The 22,555-nt window shown below is 34.6% G+C and overlaps 1 protein-coding gene across 4 annotated transcripts in view; it reads right to left on the minus strand.

Annotated features, from left to right (window-relative positions):
- ROCK1 (Rho associated coiled-coil containing protein kinase 1) overlaps nucleotides 1-22,555 on the minus strand; it is a 146,406-nt gene that overhangs the window by 70,410 nt on the left and 53,441 nt on the right. For all 4 annotated transcript variants that reach the window (XM_022586800.3, XM_022586798.2, XM_089894965.1 and 1 more), the window contains 7 exons: nucleotides 15,262-15,362; nucleotides 14,584-14,721; nucleotides 11,845-12,020; nucleotides 10,968-11,052; nucleotides 9,251-9,395; nucleotides 8,787-8,925; nucleotides 3,092-3,183 (listed from right to left, as the gene is read on the minus strand). In XM_022586800.3, coding sequence (XP_022442508.1) covers nucleotides 3,092-3,183; nucleotides 8,787-8,925; nucleotides 9,251-9,395; nucleotides 10,968-11,052; nucleotides 11,845-12,020; nucleotides 14,584-14,721; nucleotides 15,262-15,362 — 876 coding nt within the window. The remainder of the gene's footprint in view (nucleotides 1-3,091; nucleotides 3,184-8,786; nucleotides 8,926-9,250; nucleotides 9,396-10,967; nucleotides 11,053-11,844; nucleotides 12,021-14,583; nucleotides 14,722-15,261; nucleotides 15,363-22,555) is intronic.

Raw genomic sequence — 22,555 nt, forward strand, 5'->3', positions numbered from 1 at the left:
AAAATGATTAAAATGGTAAATTTTATGATATATATCCTTGAAAATAAAGAGATAATCTTTAAGTTTATTTGTTAAAAAAGAACCCAATATAATGCTGAGGAAGTCTAAACTCCTAAGCCCCTAAAACTGGCTAGCTCCTAAATTCTTTATCTATGAAGCCTACACTGATGATCTCTCTCATGAGAATGTAAAGTTCTAAGAGAGAACACCAGACTCAGTTGAACCACAGAACCCAAACTAGTATATATGTGCATATAATTAATTGTGTTTGTTTTTAACTAAACTGAAAACTTACCACATGATCTGACTGTTACCATCTTAAGTGTCACCCATCAGCTAAAGGTGGATTAAGTAATGGTAATATCTTAGCTGAAGTGAGATCATGAATGGCAAAGTGTTTTACAAGTAACCACATATTATATTTAACACAGTATTATTAATAATGTTATTATATGTAATAATTGTTATCATTTTGTTTTTCCTAAAATTTAACCGCCAACAAGTGTCAATTCCCTACGTTTCTAGTCTGTATAATACTGAATAGTGGAAATCTTTAAATGATACATGGTATTTCACAAGATCAAAGATGCTAGAGTCAAACAGACTTTACCTGAGCCCTGACATTGTCATTTGCTAGCAGTATGACCTCTAGCAAGCTATATAGGTCTTTTCATTTCTTTTATCTTTAATCGCCTGTCATTTCTTTAATTCTATCACAAATGCATGGAAAAAGTAATTTTACAATCTTAATACTTTGTGTCTCTAAATTAAGAGTAAATAAGATCAGGAAGCTCATGGAAATTCTGCCCAAAAAATCAAGCTATTTTGTACCCTGCTCCCACACAGCCAAGGAACAGATGATGGTGAAGACTGCCATTATAACTTGCAGACATATAAGTGGTAAAACTACCAGAAGAACTATTATTTGCAAAACAGTAAGAAATTTTGCCAAAGAAAATTGAAGAGGCAAAAAAAATTAAAAAGAATTATAACTGTTATATAATTTTTTAAAACTTGGCAGGTCAGAGAGGTCAGCTCAGAATAAAAGTATTCTTGGTATTTTAGGGGTGGGAAGTAAAGAAGGGTAGGAAGAGGGAAAGGGAAGAAGAGAACAATAAGTTCTACAGACTTTGATTTTTCTTTCTTTTTTTACAGTAAGCACAAAATAGGAGCTATCAGGATTAGAAAAAGCTCTTGAAACTTTAAGTACGTTAACTCTAAGCAGACTGTAGCAAAACCACAGATAACAATATAGATCTTAAAAAGATACAGAAATAACAATACTACTAATAAAACTACCTATTTATAGAAATTCTTTAAATATAAAGTTCATCTGACTTAAATCAATGACTTAATTCATTTTACTTACTTTTTCCATAAACATAAACAGTTATATCAAGGAGGTATAACAATATCAAAAATGCCACTGATTTGGATGCCACAGTTCCACTAGACTATGAGCTCCACAAGGCAAAGAACTTTTGCTGGTTTGTTTTCCTAATGTCTGAAATAGAGTATTGCTCAATATATAGTAGGTGTTCAATAATGTTTGCTGACTAGGTTGCCTCCTCTCCTAATTAATATCAATTTTCAATACACATATGTCTTCCCTACTTTTTTAGAATGATTTATCGTATGGTTATTCTGTAGTTGTTTATGCATTGCTTTACTCTGAAAAAAGAAGCGACAGAAAAGATACTCGGTATTTTCTTCAGTCCTCTTTTAAATTTTCCTCAATTTACAATCATATCTGTATGTTTTCAGCCTTCTGAAACTTTACTAAAAGCATAACTCAAATAAAAACATAATTTTTCAATGCAAACATTCATCATCTCACTCTACTCATCTCTGTCTTGCAACAGTTTCTCTTGAAATGTGAAGACAATAATCATGTCACATTTACTTATGAGGAAGAGGAAGTTTCTTATTTTCCAGTGTATACCTAACTGTTAATAAATTCTCCCACGGTGAGCCTGCTCCTGTAGCTTCTCCAGATAGCAGGTCATTCAGCGACATTCTCTGTAGCAGTGTAATTTCTTAATTTCTAGAATTTCTTATTTCCCCTTTTCCCTTCTTAGTCAATTTTATAGCTTAGTAGAATGTATGTACTGTACCTGAAGGCCATATAATAGTTTCTTTTAAAATATTTAACAAGGATACTTCACTAATATAGGCAAAGCTACATGATCTATTTCTTCAAAATTAGAAAGATTTTTCTCCCCTGAAGGAATCATCTCACACAATCTCAACTAGATAGGCAGATCTTAAGAGGAATACCTAATTTGTATCTGTTTCTAAAACAGCTGAGTTCATTTTATTATGGTCATTGCTGTTGCTACAGCAGGAAGTTAGGGGCTGGTATACACTATCCTTTCTCTGCTAAGTGAAAAGGGAAACAATTTCTGAGACTTCAGCAAGGGAAAGATGAATTTTTGGCCTCCCAAATACACAAAGATGGTGGGAACCTTTGGTGCCATTATGACTTTGATTCAGCTATGTTAAGCAAAGTTTTCTGCGAATCATCGTAATTTTAACTCTTTTTAAAATAGGGAATATTCTAAACTGACTGAAAATTAACTTTTTGCACACTACAATTTTTTATTTCTGGATTTCAAGCTGCAAGTCTGATGGAATCAAGCATACCATAATTTCTTATATCCTCACACAGATTAAACTGCGATAGAACCTCCTTATATTTTAGGTTTTAGTAAGAACAAGAGAATAACTTTTTTTCCACAAGAAATATTACCTCTTAATTATTGACTTCCTCTACAAAGAGATACTAAAGTCTAAACAGACAGCAATTCAACAAAGATCAAATATCACATTATGCCTGCTGAGCCCAACTCCATTACATGTACATAATACTTCATCTTGATATATTGAATGGGACATCAGAGAAGGAGCAGTATAATTTTCCTAATATTATCAAATATTCTCTCTTTAACTAGGTTAGGACAATATTTATATAGTATTTGTATACTCTGGATTTTCATCAGGTATATACATATGTTAGGAAGGCAGTTCCAACAGACTATTTACCACAACTACTTTCAAATAGTACTGTAATGTGCAAGAGAAAATAACTTACTGTCTCGGAGTGTTTCCCAAGCCCACTGATCATTTTTGAAGAAGAGATGTCGTTTGATTTCTTCTACACCATTCCGCCCTAATCTCACCTCTCTGAATAGAAAGAGAAAGAGAAAAGTCATTAATCATTTAAGATATTATATAGATACTATAACCTGTTCACATTTATTTGTGGACATAATGCTAAATCTGTGCACAACGTTAGATACGATTTTATGTCACCTTGAAATTATATTGTCAGCATAATTTTGAGCTTACATAAAAAATAAGTTGAAGACTGAGAGTATTAAAGAATTTTTTCTAAAGAAAAAATACACACAAAATACAGATTTATTGATACTCCATGGCTTTTCTACTGACAACAAATATCCATCACCTTGCTTCATTAGCATAATTAATTTTCTTCATAGGTTTTTTAATAGTGGTAAAGTTAATACATGTTTTGAACTAACAACTTCACACCAGGAGCTAACAAAAACTCCAAAAGATGTTTTAAATATAAAATTTCCATTTTATTCTCTACTAAATATTTCTGACCAACCAACAAAAACCAATGACAACTAATTCTTGACCCTACAACAAAACTGAGAGTTTTAATGGGACAAGCTACTGATCCTTGGCCTCTTCAATAGGCATAGAAAAAAAGTATTTTAAAATGTGCTGTTAGCTGAGTTGCAAAGGGGAACTTGGCACCTTTTGTTTTAGTAGAGTACTTATAAACAACAAAAATCCCAATTTTTTTCATGAGTTGAAAGATAAACTGCTTTAATCAAAGAGGAAATCAAAAAATACCTAAAAACAAATGACAATGAAAACACAACAACCCAAAACCTATGGGATGCAGCAAAAGCAGTTCTAAGAGGGAAGTTTCTAGCAATACAATCCTACCTCAAGAAACAAAAAACATCTCAAATAAACAACCTAACCTTACACCTAAAGCAATTAGAAAAAGAAGAACAAGAAAACCCCAAAGTTAGCAGAAGGAAAGAAATCATAAAGATCAGATCAGAAATAAATGAAAAAGAAATGAAGGAAATGATAGCAAAGATCAATAAAACTAAAAGCAGGTTTTTTGAGAAGATATACAAAATTGATAAACCATTAGCCAGACTCATTAAGAAAAAAAGGGAGAAGACTCAAATTAATAGAATTAGATATGAAAAAGGAGAAGTAACAACTGACACTGCAGAAATCCAAAGGATCATGAGAAATTACTACAAGCAATTATATGCCAATAAAATGGAAAACCTGGAAGAAATGGACAAATTCTTAGAAAACCTTCTTAGCACAACCTTCCGAAGCTGAACCAGGAAGAAATAGAAAATATAAACAGACCAATCACAAGCACTGAAAATTGAAACTATGATTAAAAATCTTCCAACAAACAAAAGACCAGGACAAGATGGCTTCACAGGCAAATTCTATCAAACATTTAGAGAAGAGCTAACACCTATCCTTCTCAAACTCTTCCAAAATATAGCAGAGGAAGGAACACTCCCAAACTCATTCTACGAGGCCACCATCACCCTGATACCAAAACCAGACAAGGATGTCACAAAAAAAGAAAACTACTGGCCAATATCACTGATGAACATAGATGCAAAAATCCTCAACAAAATACTAGCAAACAGAATCCAACAGCACATTAAAAGGATCATAAACCATGATCAAGTGGGTTTTATCCCAGGAATGCAAGGATTCTTCAATATACGCAAACCAGTCAATGTGATAAACCTATTTACAAATTGAAGGAGAAAAACCATATGATCATCTCAATAGAAGCAGAAAAAACTTTCGACAAAATTCAATACCCATTTATGATAAAAACCCTGCAGAAAGTAGGCATAGAGGGAACTTACCTCAACATAATAAAGGCCATATATAACAAACCCACAGCCAACATCATTCTCCATGGTGAAAAACTGAAACCATTTCCACTAGATCAGGAACAAGACAAGGCTGCCCACTCTCACCACTATTATTCAACATAGTTTTGGAAGTCCTAGCCACGGCAATCAGAGAAGGAAAAGAAATAAAAGGAATCTAAATCAGAAAAGAAAAAGTAAAACTGTCACTGTTTGCAGATGACATGATACTATACACAGAGAATCCTAAAGATACTACCAGAAAACTAGTAAAACTAATCAATGAATTTGGTAAAGTAGCAAGATACAAAATTAATGCACAGAATGCTTTAATTAATGCACATTAATGCATTCCTATACACTAATGATGAAAATTCTGAAAGAGAAATTAAGGAAACATTCCCATTTACCATTGCAACAAAAGGAACAAAATACCTAGGAATAAACCTACCTAAGGAGACAAAAGAACTGTATGCAGAAAACTATAAGACACTGATGAAAGAATTTAAAGATGATACAAACAGATGGAGAGATATACCATGTTCTTGGATTGGAAGAATCAACATTGTAAAAATGACTATACTACCCAAAGCAATCTACAGATTCAGTGCAAGCCCTATCAAACTACCAATGGCATTTTTCACAGAACCAGAACAAAAAATTTCACAATTTGTATGGAAATACAAAAGACCCCAAACAGCCAAAGCAATCTTGAGAAAGAAAAACAGAGCTGGAGGAATCAGGCTCCTGGACTTCAGACTAAACTACAAAGCTACAGTAATCAAGACAGTATGGTACTGGCACAAAAACAGAAATACAGATCAATGGAACAGGATAGAAAACCCAGAGATAACCCCACGCACATATGGTCACCTTATTTTTGATAAAGGATGAAAGAGTATACAATGGAGAAAAGACAGCCTCTTCAATAGGTGGTGCTGGGAAAACTGGACAGCTCCATGTAAAAGAATGAAATTAGAACACTCCCTAACACCATACACAACAATAAACTCAAAATGGATTAAAGACCTAAGTGTAAGGCCAAACACTATAAAACTCTTAGAGGAAAATATAGGCAGAACACTCTATGACATAAATCACAGCAAGATCCTTTTTGACCCACCACCTAGAGAAATGGAAATAAAAACAAAAATAAACAAATGGGACCTAGCGAAATTTAAAAGCTTTTGTATAGCAAAAGAAAACATAAACAAAATGAAAAGACAACCCTCAGAATGGGAGAAAATATTTGTAAACAAAGCCACTGACAAAGGATTAATCTCCAAAATATACAAGCAGCTGATGCAGCTCAATATCAAAAAAAAAAAAAATCAACCCAATCCAAAAATAGGCAGAAGACCTAAATAGACATTTCTCCAAAGAAGGTATAGACTGCCAACAAACACATGAAAGGATGCTCAACATCACTAATCACTAAAGAAATGCAAATCGAAACTACAATGAGGTATCACCTCACACCAGTCAGAATGGCCATCATCAAAACGTCTACAAACAATAAATGCTGGAGAGTGTATGAAGAAAAGGGAACCCTCTTGCACTGTTGGTGGGAATGTAACCTGATACAGCCACTATGGAGAACAGTATAGAGGTTCCTTAAAAAACTAAAAATAGAACTACCATATGACCCAACAATCCCACTACTGGGCATATACCCTGAGAAAACCATAATTCAAAAAGAGTCATGTACCACAATGTTCATTGCAGCTCTATTTACAATAGACAGGACATGGAAGCAACCTAATTGTCCGCTGACAGATGAATGGATAAAGAAGATGTGGCACATATATACAATGGAATATTACTCAGCCATAAAAAGAAACAAAATTGAGTTATTTGTAGTGAGGTGGATGGACCTAGAGTCTATCATACAGAGTGAAGTTAAGTCAGAAAGAGAAAAACAAATATCATATGCTAACACATATATACGGAATCTAAAAAAAAAAAAAAATGGTTCTGAAGAACCTAGGGGCAGGACAGGAATAAAGACGCAGATGTAGAGAATGGACTTGAGGACACGGGGCGGGGGAAGGGTAAGCTGGGACAAAGTGAGAGAGTGGCATGGATATATATACACTACCAAATGTAAAATAGATAGCTAGTGGGAAGCAGCCGCATAGCATAGGGAGATCAGCTGGGTGCTTTGTGACCACCTAGAGGGGTGGGATAGGGAGGATGGGAGGAGACGCTAGATGGAGGAGATATGGGGATATATGTATATGTATAGCTGATTCACTTTGTTATAAAGCAGAAACTAACACACCATTGTAAAGCAATTATACTTCAATAAAGATGTTAAAAAAATTAAAAAAATAAAAAATGTGATACCATAAAAAAAATAAGATAAACTACTTTAGATGTAATGAGACACTTTTAAAGAAGCTTTCACTGACTCTCTCAGACTGGCTTAGGGAAACTCTCCATGGTTCTATGGCACACGATACTTAAGAGTACTTACCTCTCTGTACAATAAATACCTCATTTGCCTGTCTGTTTCCCCCAAAGGACTATGAGGTAGTGGAGAACAGTGGCTGTGTATCTTGGTCATTTCTATACCTCTAGCATAGTTTTTATATTATACTATATTTATACAGTGCTTATATTAAAATGTAAAAATTTCAAAAACTATATGTTTCAGGCTGTAAGGGACATACTGAAGGAGGATAAGTTAATTTTAATTAAAGTGAATCCAAAATTGAAACATATTTAAATTTAAAGCCTCTCTACTATTTAAATTAACAATATACAACCTTAAATCCTAAATGTAATCTTAGTAAGCCATCTGGTTCCTGTTTAAATTTTAAAAGTAAACCACAAGGGTATATACATAATATGCCATTTTTGTTTCTAAAACACTTATGTGCATTTACATTTATAGAAAATGCTTGTTGAAACTGGAAGACCATGTCAATGAAGGAAGGAGGTAGAAAATACTACATACTTTTTTTATAGCTTTGCACTATCTACTTCATTTCAAAAAGCATATATAATTAAATCTTTTTCCCAGCTTTACTGAGGTATAACTGGCAAATAAAATTTTAAGATATTTAGTTTACAATGTTACAATTTGATATTCATACATACACACTATGAAAGGAGTCCCGCAACAAGCTAATTAACACATCAATCACTTCAAATATTTACTTTTCTTTTTTTGATCGGGGGCAAGAACATTTAAATGTTGTCTCTTCACAAATTTCAATTATACAATACAGTGTTATCTTAAATGGCATCAACTGGAAGATGCATCATCATTTTTCTATCACCAGGAAAAAAATGTCCCAGTTAAATTACTACATGCCATTGATTTTAAGATGCACTCTAATTTTAGAGATTTTAACATGTTAAAAAAAAAAAAACTCAGGGAATTCCCTGGCAGTCCAGTGGTTAGGACTTGGTGCTTTCACTGCCAGGGCCCAAGTTCAATCCCTGGTCGGGGAACTAAGATCCCACAAGCCGCACAGCATGGCCAAAAGGAAAAAAAAAAAATCAGACTCAATAAAATATACTACCATCTTTATACTTAACTAAGTTAAAAATGTTAACAATGAAAAAAATAATCATCTTGTCTAGTCATCAGCAAAGAATCTATTACTATCCCAATTTCTTAGGTAAGGTAAGTGAGTTGAGATCCAGAAAAGCCATCCAGAAAAATCAGAAAAATTATATCAGGTTTCACTGTCATGAACGACTTGGGGAATGGTAGGTTTTATTCCAATAGTTCAAATATAGGAGTTCAGATATAGACCTTAATAACTGAGCAGCAAAATGAAAATTTCCTTGGAATAAGTGTTCCATGTTAAAATTATTTACCTGTCAGTAAGGAAGGCACAAATAAGATTTTTTGCTTCTTTTGATATGTCATTATCATCAGGGAAGGTAAGTGAATTTTTATGGTTCATAATCTTACTGTAAGTTCCAACCAGAGAATCTGCATAAAATGGTGTATCACCTGATAAATTGACAGGGAAAACAAAAGCAAATTAAGATACACTGAAAGAAATCAGTTTCAAAGGAAAAGAGTCAATGTTACTGTTTAAAGATAATTAACTATGCATAAACTAAAAATATACACCAAATACATAAAAAGAAGTAACACATCAAGTTTCTCTAAGTCTCTGAATAGCTTGTCAAAATTGACACAGTAGGTTTGGATCAGTTTGTTTCCTACAAACAAAATCAACACTGCTTAATGTAATATTTTATTAGAAGAAGCCAAGTCTAAGTTTGGAGATGAACAACTATGTTAGAGGTACATAAAATCCTCCTTTACTCACCTACAAGCATTTCATATAAAAATACCCCAACTGACCACCAGTCACATTCTCGTCCATAATAACCATCACCACCTTGAGATTTTAATACTTCAGGGGAAATATAATCAGGTGTCCCAACTGCTGTATCACATCGTACCATACCTTCCTAAAAAGAGGTCAAATTTTCAATTAGGATATGAATGTAAAGTCTCAATTATTTAACATGAGTTTTTCTTAATATAACATGTAGAACTCTTAAGTATTTGTGTTATGAAGGATCACATCAAAACCTAATGCAGACTTGATAAAAAGTAACAAACAGCTTAATCATATATACATATTATATACATAATATATTCATAATGTATGTGTGTATGTGTATATGGTTATAGCAGTGATTTTTATTTTGTAATAACACTCACTAGAAAGACACATTGCCACCATTTATTATTCCTCCAGTTGTACCAATATGATGATCTCATCTTAATTGCAGAGAACAAGTATATAAGTCAATGCAAATATGTTGAGGAACCGACAGAATGAATCACTTGATAACATCAATATATAAATGCTGATTTAATTGTTTTTTTACTAAAATAGTCATTCACTTTAATTATGCTTGAAATTGAGGGGAAAAAACATGTAAGAATTGACTGTACAAATATAAAATGGGGAAGCATGTGCATGGGAAAAGGGCATAATAGTGTTAAGCCCACTGATAACTACCTAATATGCATTTTAACCCTCTCTCCAAAATAAAAACAAAAACTATATATACCAGTTACTTACTTTAGCTGGTATGAATGCAACAGAATTATACATGATTACACAAAAGTTCTCACATAGTGTTCTCCTCCTAACCCATAAATTTCTTTTGGAAATAATAAATACAACTTTCTGGTTATTCTTCTATGATAAGTTTCAAAGAATATAAACTGTTTCAACTGAAAATAAAGCAGCATACTTGCTACTTCAGCTATGTATATAAGTTATTTATTATATAAATAGTGAGCATGGGTACCTTTTACTATTGACTCCCCAAATAAGTAGTAAGATCTTTTCATGTTTAATAGAAGGCTAAGTAAAACATTAAAAAATATACATATTCCTGAAATCCAGTTTTTATGGAAGTCTCATTTTAACAGTGGCATTAGTATTTAGTGACATTTAAGCTAATCCCATTTCTAGCTACCAATAGTGGACATTACAGATTTGCTTTAAAAGATTTAGTAAATCTGGCAATCCACGCTTCCCCCAAATAGAGAGGGGAAAAAATAAAGCACTTACAAGTTACTAACACAACACTGAAACCATGGCATCTAGTTCAACAAATAAGACTGGGCACATCAATTCTGTGCAAGTCCAGATATGGTTAGTAAATTCTTAAAACATTGGGAGAGGGAAGGGTAAGCTGGGACGAAGTGAGAGTGGCATGGACATATATACACTATCAAATGTAAAATAGATAGCTAGTGGGAAGCAGCTGCATAGCACAGGAAGATCAGCTTGGTGCTTTGTGACCATCTAGAGTGGGGGTGAGATAGGGAGGGTGGGAGGGAGATGCAAGAGGGAGGAGATATGGGGATATATGTATATGTATAGCCAATTCACTCTGTTATGAAGCAGAAACTAACACACCATTGTAAAGCAATTATACTTCAATAAAGATGTTAAAAAAAATTTGTAAAAAGCATCTATCTTGAATTAGCAAAACTAAATTAAAATCTAATTATTTAACCTTATTCATCTTCATACAAGTACCAAAATCTGCTAACTTCAAATGTCCAGACTTATCCAGCAGCATGTTATCAGGCTTCACATCTCTGAGGGGGGAAAAAAAAAGTACAGTATCTCTGAAACAGATCAGAAGCTGATAAAAATTATATGAGGCAGTGATTTTAGGTCATATATCCTCAGTTTAGATAAGGTCACCTTTGATCTATATGTGCTCTCTATCCACATCTATAAGCTGACTTCATCAGGGAGACTCTCTCATATATTATGCCTCAGAAGAAGACATTCTTTTAAGTAGAGTTTGATTCTTCCAAGAGGAAAATCAAGTCATTTGAGAGAGAATAACCATAAAAAATGTAACATTCAAACATAAAAAGTAACTGAGACACACAAGATAGATAAATACATAAATAACCCCAGAAGAGGGTCTAAATCACTTTCATTTTTGCATCCCTGGCACTGAGCACAGCAATTGCACATAGAATTCAAGTGGTGTTTGCAGAACAAATGAAATTATTCTTCTAGCAAATAAATTTGATCTGTTCACTAATTAAAAGCAAATTAATTTGTATATAAAAATGAAAAGCATTTAATACCCCAGAATATACCTTAAAAAAACAGCTTATAATTTTTACTTTTCAGGATACCATATAAAAGCCTTATAATCAGAATAAGAAATATTAAAGAATACATTTATATCAACACTAAACTGAAATGTTAAAACCACAAATTTCAAAGTTTTAAATTCTGAAACACCACTCATGTCATATGGGAGAATAGGTGGATTTAGAATGGGAAATACTAATCAAATGAAGTTTAAGTACTGATTTTTAGCTTCTCTCTTTAACAACTGAGAAAATTTAAAGCATTTTTGTCCTTACCTATGAATAAAACCCATGGAATGGATTGCATCCAATGCCAGAACTACTTCTGCAGTATAAAATCGGGCCCATTTTTCAGGCACATCATAGTTGCTCATTAAGTTTACAAGATCTCCACCAGGCATGTATTCCATTACCATGTAGAGATAACGATCATCTTGGAATGCATAAAATAGCTACACAAATACAAAAAAAACAAAGAAACAAATTCATTAAGATTAAGCAAAACTGTTTCATTTAAGAATTGTCAAAATTACTAATATAAGATTTAACTGAAATAATCAAATTGCAGTAGTTGTAAGTACTCTTAAAAAAAAGGAAACAAATACAAAGATTAATAGCACAAAGAACTTTGCGTATGCAGAGGAGTTATTAACTGTGGTTACTTCTGAGGAGTCGGAGACTTCTTTTCTCTACCCTTTTCTATACTAATTGAATTTCTTATACTGAGAATTTTTAAAAATTATAATAGTTTCAATAAAGAATATACAACTCTTCTAAGCAAAGACATATTGTACTTCTAATTTAAATTGTACATAGTGGGGTTTAGTGTTAAATTTATATCAACACCACAATTTTCAAGTAATCTAATAAAATTAGGTTACAGTCTTAGTTGTCCCTTATTAGCTGTGTGACTAGGCAATTTACTTAACCTCCCAAATTATCTGTGACTATGATCCTTTCTAGAAGAATATATGGGGAAAAAAAAAAAAGAATATATGGGACTATATATCATGTTTGACTTTTATACTTGCTGCCCAGTCTGTCTGGATGCCTGGCAGTTGGCAAGTACTTAATGAATGTTCAATGAATAAAAGCACAAATTTAATCTATAAATTGAGGGTGTAGCTAGTAGGGATTAACTGCCTATCAGAGTTGTTAAAAAGATTAGCGAATAGAAAAAAAGCCCTTAGTACAATAGATGCTCAGTAAACAGTTGCAGTCAGTAGGAGGAGTCGCAGTAACAGCTAACAGAGAGACAGGAAGAGGACAAGAGTCAAAGCAGGAAGAGTAAGGTCCATTGAATTGGCAACAATATCAGGCATAAATATATTATGTAACCAGTGTTGAAGTTAAGAGAAGAGCAAATTTACAAAAGAAAATTTCTTTTTTTTTGGCCGCAATACGTGGCTTGTGGGATCTTAGTTCCCCGACCAGGGACTGAACCCATGGCAGTGAAAGCACAAAGTCCTAACCACTGGACTGCCAGGGAATTCCCTACAAAAGAACATTTTAAGTTAAACATGAGAAGATTAGAATAGAACTAAAATAAATGAAATAAGCCCTTAGAGAAAAAGTATAACTAATTTACCTAGGCACTTATGTCTTAAAATTCTTTTTATATTTCATTTTTTTCAACAGCATTTAATGATTTTAGTTACAGATTTAGTAACTTTAATTAAATATAAATATTTGGGGGAAGGATAAGAAACTAAGTGGTATCTCATGGCTATCCCAGATTAACATGTACAGTATATCACTCGGACACCATAATTAAAGAAACACTGTTGATTTGGTGGCAGTTTACCCTATTTAAAATATATCAAGAAAAACAGAGCTTCAAGTTCATAAGTTGTAAATTTAACCTTAAACATTTATGTCATGTTTTTTAACTTTTTACACAACACTGAACACTCCCCAGTATCAGTGGTTCTCAACCAGAGATGATAACTGCCGGTGTCCCACGGCCCCCACCTGCCCACTCTCCCCAACACGCCACCCAAGGAGATGTTCAACAATGTCTGAACACAGTTTCGGTTGTTACACCTTGTGTGTGGGGTGGGGAGGGCTGCTACTGGCATCACCTGGGTAGAAGTCAAGGATGCTGTTAAAAACCCACAGGATAGCCCCCAACAACAAAGAATCACTTGGCCCAAAATGTCAGTAACACTGAGCCTGAGACACCCTGCTCTAAACAGCTGATAAAAACAGGGCAGACATTTCAAGTATTAAAAGTCTTATTATGCGAATCTTAAACATCTTCCATATCCTTTTTATCCCAATCACTATTATGATTATTTAAGACAGTCTTCATTACATACTGTAAATTTAAAAAACTACAAAATTCATGCTAGGAATTTAGAAATGATCTAGCTCAGTAGTTTTACTGTTTTTTTAAAAAAACCCACAAGACCTTATTTCCCCCATATGAAATCTTAATAAGAACCCCAATATATAAGACATAAAAAACATGCAGCTGCTCTAGTTGAAGCAGAAATAGAAAACCCAGAATTATAACCTACCCAAACAACTGCTTGCTCCCATGACTCCATCTGAGGTGTCTCCTCAATTGAAAATAACCAATCTAAGCCACCTTTCACATTTTTGAGCAAGGAGACTGAGGCCCAGAGATGTAAATAATCTGGCCACAGCTTCAGGTCAAGATTAGTACCTACAATTACTGACTTTCTAATGTATTTTTCTTTCCACTGAAAAACCTGAAGCCAACACAATATTATTTGGAGGCCTAGCTTAACTTTTTTCCCTCCATTTCTCCCATTCTTTCCACTCTACTCCCATTCTTTCCCTCCATTTCTCCCATTCTCTCCACTCCAGAGACAGTTACTTTCCTCCTAGAGATAATTCAATAAAATTAAATTTTATGATTTTAAAAATGATATATTAGACACTTTTGTAATTGCCAATAAATTCTCTATTACTGTTCTAAAACACAAAGCTTCTCAGACATGTTAAGTTACAAACTACTAGAGCAACAATGAAACAATAACAAAAGCATACCTGAACAACCCAAGGACTGTTAGCAAAAGCCATGATGTCCCTTTCTTCCCAGAAAAAAGCAGAATCGGATCTCTTAATCATTTCAAATTTGCTGAGAAGCTTCATAGCATATACCTTCCTGGTGGATTTATGCCTTACCTTTAAAATTGAAAATGGAAAATAATGAACATTTCATTAACATTTAAAGCTCAGTGTTTCCCAGAACAATTTACTAAATAATTTAACATTATTGGTCTTGCTATTTTAACTTCTTCTCTTCTGAATTATCCCAATTAGATAATGTCAAGGCTTTAACTACCAGATGTAAGTAATGTTAGGAAAAAACCTTTATTCCCTATATTATGGCACACTTCCCCCTCCTCCACCCAGCTAGTTATGCTACTTCCTGTTTATAAAACTTACTATTGCACAGCATTTTAGATAGTGTAATATTAGGAGTAAAGATTTCTCTTTTGATGCTTGAAAACTCTTCTCTACCCATGAATTCTTGGGGAAAATATTTCACACTACTGCTGAATTAGACTCTAGGCTTTCATATCCTTAGGCAAGAATGTCTAGAGCAATTTAAAGCAAGAATTTTATAAAAACAATACTTTCCCAAACAACATACATTAAACACACAAGTGGATTTTTTAATTTTAAAAAGATTGTTTTTTTAATCTCATTAAAATAACCTACCAATTGAACTTCTCCAAATGCACCTCTACCAATCACCTTCACTACTTCATAATCTTCAGCTTTCATTCGTAAATCTCTAATTTTATTTATTGTGTCTTTATCTGTATGAAAAGAAAAGTTTATACTTTTAAATCACTGAAGCATTATAACTAAAACTGCTTATTTTACATTCAAGTTCTTGAGAAACAATAAAAAACAAAGATGTTCATTAAAAATTATTTAATGTAAGTAAAATATGAAGCTGTAAAACAGAGAAATGTTCAATGTGCTAAGAATTGTTTTTAATAAATTCTGGAATGACTTCACTCTGTTAAAATATTTTTCTTAAAATCCGACTTACTAGAATGTTTAAAAAAAAACATATACCACACGTACACTGAGAATAATTAGTTAATTAGTTCCTGGTATTTTAAGTATATATCAAATTTGAATCAAGGGGCCACAGGTAGGTATTTTAGATTAATGAAACAAGTTTTCTTTTTATCAAGTCAGTTTTGATGATCCTTTTAAAAAGATATAAGTAATTTAAGATATCAAAGGTAAACATGCTAAGGAATCACGTACTTATTATATTTCTCTATTTGAATGCAGATTTTAACTTAAAACACACAGTGGGAATCGCTACAATTATTTATATAAACCTGTCACACTACAAACTACAATAATTTAAAATCCCCACTGGATAGATATTCTAATTCCTAATTTGGTCACAGATTAAAATAGGGCTATTTTAATCCACATGGGTCAACACTGGCATGAGATTACATGCAAAAGTTTCACAGCAGAGTTATACAAAATACAGGGCAGCTATTAAATTTAAGTTCTAGTTCCTGATAAAAGCTACATATAATATCTTGTCTTTCTTTTGAAATGCACATTTAAACTCATGTTTGTATACATTATGACCCATAAACACATGCAACAGAGCAAACTTTCACACAGGGATAACATAAGTACATTTAATTTTAGATCACATATCTATTGCAAATGTAACAGCAAGATATAAACAATAATCAATTTACTGCAGAAACATCTGTGTTAACTATAGAGGCTCTACAGTAATCACTGTAGATACATAAACATAACTTTAAAACACAGTGTCTGCTCTTATGGATTTCAAATGAAACTGAAACAAACAAAAAATAATACCAAAAAATGCAAAAAGGGAAATAAGCACAAGCACAGAGTTTGTGGAATATAAAGGATGACACCTAACCCAAGGCTGCCTAGGAGGGAGGTGGCTAGAAAAGGCTTTCTGGAGGTGAAGAAACCTGAAACAAGTCTAAAAAGAAAGCAGTTAGCTAGCTGGGAAGAAGAAAAGAGAGAATATAACAGGCAGATGGGCAAATATAAGCAAAGGCACAGCAGAACTGTTCTGTGTTGCTGGAGTATCAAGTCTGTGGGAAGGATGTGAAGGAGAGGCTGGAGAGCCCCAAACTAGTTAAGGAGCTTGAACTTTACCTGTAGGCCAGTAGTTGTAAAATTATTATTTAATCAACAAAAATATTTTTCACATTAAAGTTTAAAAGCAGTACAACATGAAAACAGATAAAAGTGCTCTGCTTCAAGAGGGCAGTGGTGGTGGGTGTCGTCAGAGAGGGGCTGGAGCCTCGTCTACTTCGTACACCTCCATAATGCAGCCCGATAGAGTCCTGTCGGGAACTGAGATAGAGATCTGTCGGGAACTGAGAACCACCACCTGAAAACCACTGCTACATGTTGGAAGCCATGACAAGAAATAAGGCACATAAACAACACAGTCAAATTTACATTTCAGCTGCACTACTCCAGGGAATATGTAAATGATAAATTCAATAAGGGCAAGACTGGAGCGGGGGTAGAACTTTAAGAGTACTGTAATACTCCAGACACGAAATAAGAAAGTTCTGAACCAGGATAATGTGTTATATAATAGCCTATGGGGTTGAGAAAGGATCCCTGGCTCTGGTTATACCAGATTTAGAGCCATAAATAGGCTATGAAGTCTGTAGTTTTGGGCTGAGAAAATATATCTGCTGCAAATGTGTGTGGAAATGGAGATCTGGCTTCTTATTTTAATTTCTGACAGCACAGGAAGTTACAAAGCAGCTCGACGTTACTTGTGATTAGAACATTAGTTGTCAAAATGACTTTATTACATTTAAGTTTTGCATTAAAAGTGCTGTTTTGCCTTGTAATTTTAGGTTAAATCAAAAACTAATTTCCAAAGTCAGTGTTCAATGATAATTCAATGATAGTTGAGAGTGGTTCTTCTCATTAAGAAAAACCTTCATCATGGTCCTTGTCTTAATGAGCTCATCCTGCCATGCAAAATACCATAGACTGGGTGGCTTAAACAGACATTCATTTTCTCATGGTTCTAGAGGCTCAAAGTCTACGACTGGGGCCAGCGTGTTGTGCTTCTGGTGAGGTCTCTCTTCCTGGCTAGTTGGCAGCCAGCATCTCTCTGTGTACTCACAGGACCTCTTATGTGTTGCACAGATAAGGACACTAATCCCATCACTAATCCCATTTTATCACAGTCCCACCTTTATGACCTCATTTAACCTTAACTGCCTCTTGCTTGGCCCTATCTCCAAATACAGTTATATTGGGGGATTAAGGATTCAAAAGATGGATTTGGGGTTGGGGGACACAATATAGTCCACAAAAAAAAAATCACAAATGTCACCACTGCTAAGCCATTGACTTGCTATATGCAAAGATAAACTGGGATATTCAGCTTCAATTTCTGTCAAAAATGTACAGAATTGATAACGGTTAGTTAAGTCCACGAGAGTGAATGATGTTTACCACTGATCCTGTGGTTCAGTAACGTGATAGATTCAAATATTTTCCACAAAGTACTTGCTGATGTATAATACAATGAATAACTACAGGCTTTAAACACCTTGTATTGTCATGAACTTTGTTATTTTGTTCAACTAACATTTTCTGCACCATACATAATTTTAACTACCATCACTTGTAACACATCTTAGCAGACTCCACTGCAAGTTGTACTTAGTGTTTCCTCAACTTTTAAAAAAATATTCTTGCCTGTACTTGTTCCATGCAGACTATACATAGAGGCTAATTCTTCACTCACTTCAAACTCAGCATTGATTCCTCAAACAAGAGTCAAGGAAAATCACTCAAAATTGTCTTGTTTTTTAATTGACTATTGCTGTTGCTCCCAAGAGTCTCAATTCTTTGAGCAACTACTGTTCATGCCAAAAAGCTAATAGTTTTTTTAAAATTTTATTTATTTTTTATACAGCAGGTTCTTATTAGTTATCTATTTTACATATATTAGTGTATATGTCAACCTAATCTCCCAACTCATCACACACACACCCGCCACTTTCCCCCCTTGGTGTCCATGTTTGTTCTCTACATCTGTGTCTCTATTTCTGCCTTGCAAACCAGTTCACCTGTATCATATTTCTAGATTCCACATATATGCATTAATATACGATATTTTTCTCTTTCTGACTTACTTCACTCTGTATGACAGTCTCTAGATCCATCCCCGTCTCTACAAATGACCCAATTTCGTTCCTTTTTATGGCTGAGTAATATTCCATTGTATATATGTACCACATCTTCCTTAACCATTTGGCTGTCAATGGGCATTTAGGTTGCTTCCATGACCTGGCTATTGTAAATAGTGCTGCAATGAACATTGGGGTGCATGTGTCTTTTTGAATTATGGTTTTCTCTGGGTATATGCCCAGTAGTGGGATTGCTGGGTCATATGGTAATGCTATTTTTAGTTTTTTAAGGAACCTCCATACTGTTCTCCATAGTGGCTGTTATCAATTTACATTCCCACCAACAGTGCAAGAGGGTTCCCTTTTCTCCACACCCTCTCCAGCATTTGTTGTTTGTAGATATTCTGATGATGCCCATTCTAACTGGTGTGAGGTGATACCTCATTATAGCTTTGATTTGCATTTCTCTAATAATTAGTGACCTTGGGCGGCTTTTCATGTGCTTTTTGGCCATCTGTGTCTTTGGAGAAATGTCTATTTAGGTCTTCTGCCCATTTTTGGATTGGGTTGTTTGTTTTTTTGATATTGAGTTGCATGAGCTGCTTGTATATTTTGAAGGTTAATCCTTTGTCCGTTGATTCATTTGCAAATATTTTCTCCCATTCTGAGGGTTGTCTTTTCGTCTTGTTTGTAGTTTCTTCTGCTGTGCAAAAGCCCAAAAAGCTAAGAGTCTTAAGGAAGTTTTTCTCTCTGTACACATTTGCTTTGTTGCTGCAAACACCATCAGTGAATAGCTTTCCCTGCTTGACTAACAAATAAACCACTTCTAAACTTACGTAAGGTCATAACCTCATTTTCTTTTTTCATCTTTGTAAAGAAAATTCTGCTGTGGTGAGATATTCTATTTTAAATTTTCTGGGGTTTTCTAACTGTTGCTTTCCTGTGAGTTGGGAATGTTATGGCAAGTGCTTATTCTGGTAATGTCAATGCACATTGTACTCTTTCAGCACAGCTACAGTGTAACTGCATAATAACACAATGCCCTGCCCTCTAACTTGATGAAATAATCCACACTTTACTGTGCCTCAAAATAACAACATTCAGTTTCACTTTTCTTTTCCTTTTTTGTTCTGACATGATGGGCATGCACTGGCAATGGAAAAAAAATAATAAAATTCTGTGGTATGGTGATACACATGGAATGCTATTGTGTTGTAACTGTGTCACTGTGATTTCTAGTGTGCTGAGCAGCAGTGTGAAGCAATAACAATGCCATGTATGATTTTTGTCACAGGTACTCAACTCTTCAACTTGTGTTGTAGCATAAAAGTGGTCACAGACAATGAGCATAGCTATGTCCCAATAAAACTTTACTTATGGATACTGAAATCTGAACTTCATATAATTTTCACATGTCATGAAATATTATTCTTCTTTTGACTTTCTATAAATTATTTAAAAATATAAAAACCATTCATAGCTCATAAGCCATCCAAAAACAAATGGTAGGCCAGATCTGGCCTATGGGCTGTAGATCTGGCCTGTGGGCTGTAGTTTACCAAACCCTACTCCAATGGAAATCCAGCTTCCCTGAGGACACTGCTTCCCCTGCAGTTCTACAGTGGTGCCCTTTACCCTCCACATGCTTTATACCAATGGCCCTGAAAGTGGGACAGGTGAACTCCACTGCCATCTCTACACTCCCACCCTATATCTGCCAGCTTGCTTTTCATGTTTATTAGGTTCTATCTCCCACTACCTCTCATTGTCACTGTAATCTACTGACCCTCAGGTCATCACATCTCACTGCTAGACAATTTTAGTTCCTGGGTTACCAACCTTCTTTCCAATATTTTCCTATTTTAATTCTTAAGGACTTTAATATACCCACAGATGATACTTCTAATAACCTGGCCTCTCAATACCTTTAACTTCTCTCTTTCAATGATCTTGTCCTCTACCTTATCTCAGCCACTCATTTCCACGGCCACATACTAGATCTTGTCATTATCAGTAATCATAGTTCTCCCTTAATTTCAATTTCAAATCCTTTATTCTCTAAGCACTCCCTCAGCTTTCCTGCTCACTCCCTCCAGAAACCACACCCCAACAATCCCCAGCCCCACCAAGGCCTCCAATCCACTGATCCTATCCATTTTTACTGTACCTCATTGTACTGATAGGTTCTCTTTCTTACCTACTGAGCTTAAATTACATGGTCAATTATTATAATCGCTCGCTTGCATAACCTTTAATGCCTTGGCTCTTTTCTGCTTCATTATACTTAGTTTGGCAAAACCATAATTCTAGTTAAATCTACCTCTACAACTAACTCTATGTCAGCACCCATGTAGTTGAATATGTCTGGATAAATACATAAAATCATACTGTCTGATCCCACTTTAAATCCATAATTGCGAACATAAAGCTTGCCCTTAATTCTGCTTGGCAATCATATATTTCTTTAGTATATTCACTCTCCCACTTTACTAGAGACCGTATTTCACATTTTCTTTTCTCAAACCTCTCACTGATCCTCGTTCATAGCTAATGACCTTGTTGGTTACTACCCTGAAACAATCGGAAGAAAACTGCCATAGACTTACCGCTAAATAGACATATTTATAATTATATTTATGTATTCATTTTCAATGACCAGCACATGCCCTCATATATTTGGTCTCTTAACTTTTTACTATAGGAGAATACTGCTATCTCACACCAATCCCTCCAATGGTGATGCCATCCTTTTTCATGAGCTCGAGGACATTGCTCCAGCAATTCCCCCCTCTTTCTCCTGTATCATTAAGCTTTCCCCTTCCTAACTGGATTGTGTCATGCCATTTTCATTCCCATCTTGATGCCACTTCTCTCACTAGCTGCTGCCCCATTACTCAACCCCGCTGCAGCAAAAATTCCTCAAAAGTTGTCTGAACTCTATTTCTAAACCTTTCTTCATACCTGCTCTTAAATCCATTTTGGGTGAGCTTTGGCCATTACCTTTCTATCAAAACTGCTTGTCAGGGAGTTCCCTGGTGGTCTAGTGGCTAGGATTCAGTGCTTACACTGCCGTGGCCCAGGTTCAACCCCTGGTCAGGGAACTGAGATACCACAAGCCGTGCGGTGTGGTCAAAATTTAAAAAAACAAACAAACAAGAAACAACAAAAATGAAAGTGCTTGTCAAAGTCACAGGTGACCACCATGTTGCTAAATTTAACAATGAATTCCCAATCTTCACCTTGATACATCAGTAGCTTTTGACAGTTTGATCACTCCTGCTATACTTTCTTTACTTGACTTCCAGGATACTACATTCCTACAACAATACTAGGGGTATTTTTTCATTTTCTTTTTTTTTCTTTTTTTTTTTTTTTGGCTGCACTGTGTGGCATGTGGGATCTTAGTTCCCTGACCAGGGATCAAACCCACGCCCCCTGCATTGGAAGTGTAGCCTTAACCACTGGACCACCAGGGAAGTTCCAAGGGTATTTTTTTCTACATCAATGATTACTTCTCAGTTGCCTTTGCTGGTTCCTCCTCTTTCAGATTTCTTAACACTGAAGCATCTCAAGGCTCAGTCTTTCATGGTGTTTTCTTCTCTATATACACTCATTTACTGGTGGGCTTTAAAAAGCACTGACATGTCAACAACTTGCAAATTTTTATCTCTGGTTCAGACCTCTCTCTTAAACTTCAGATTTATATATTTAATTGCTTACATAATATATCTACTTCGTTAACATACATCTCAAATTTAATGTGTATAGGGGCTTCCCTGGTGGTGCAGTGGTTAAGAATCCGCCTGCCAATGCAGGGGACA

Source organism: Delphinapterus leucas, chromosome 14, assembly GCF_059928025.1.
Source record: "Delphinapterus leucas isolate spDelLeu-1000000601 "Yukka" chromosome 14, BTC_Dleu_Yukka2, whole genome shotgun sequence".
NCBI classification, from domain to species: domain Eukaryota; kingdom Metazoa; phylum Chordata; class Mammalia; order Artiodactyla; family Monodontidae; genus Delphinapterus; species Delphinapterus leucas.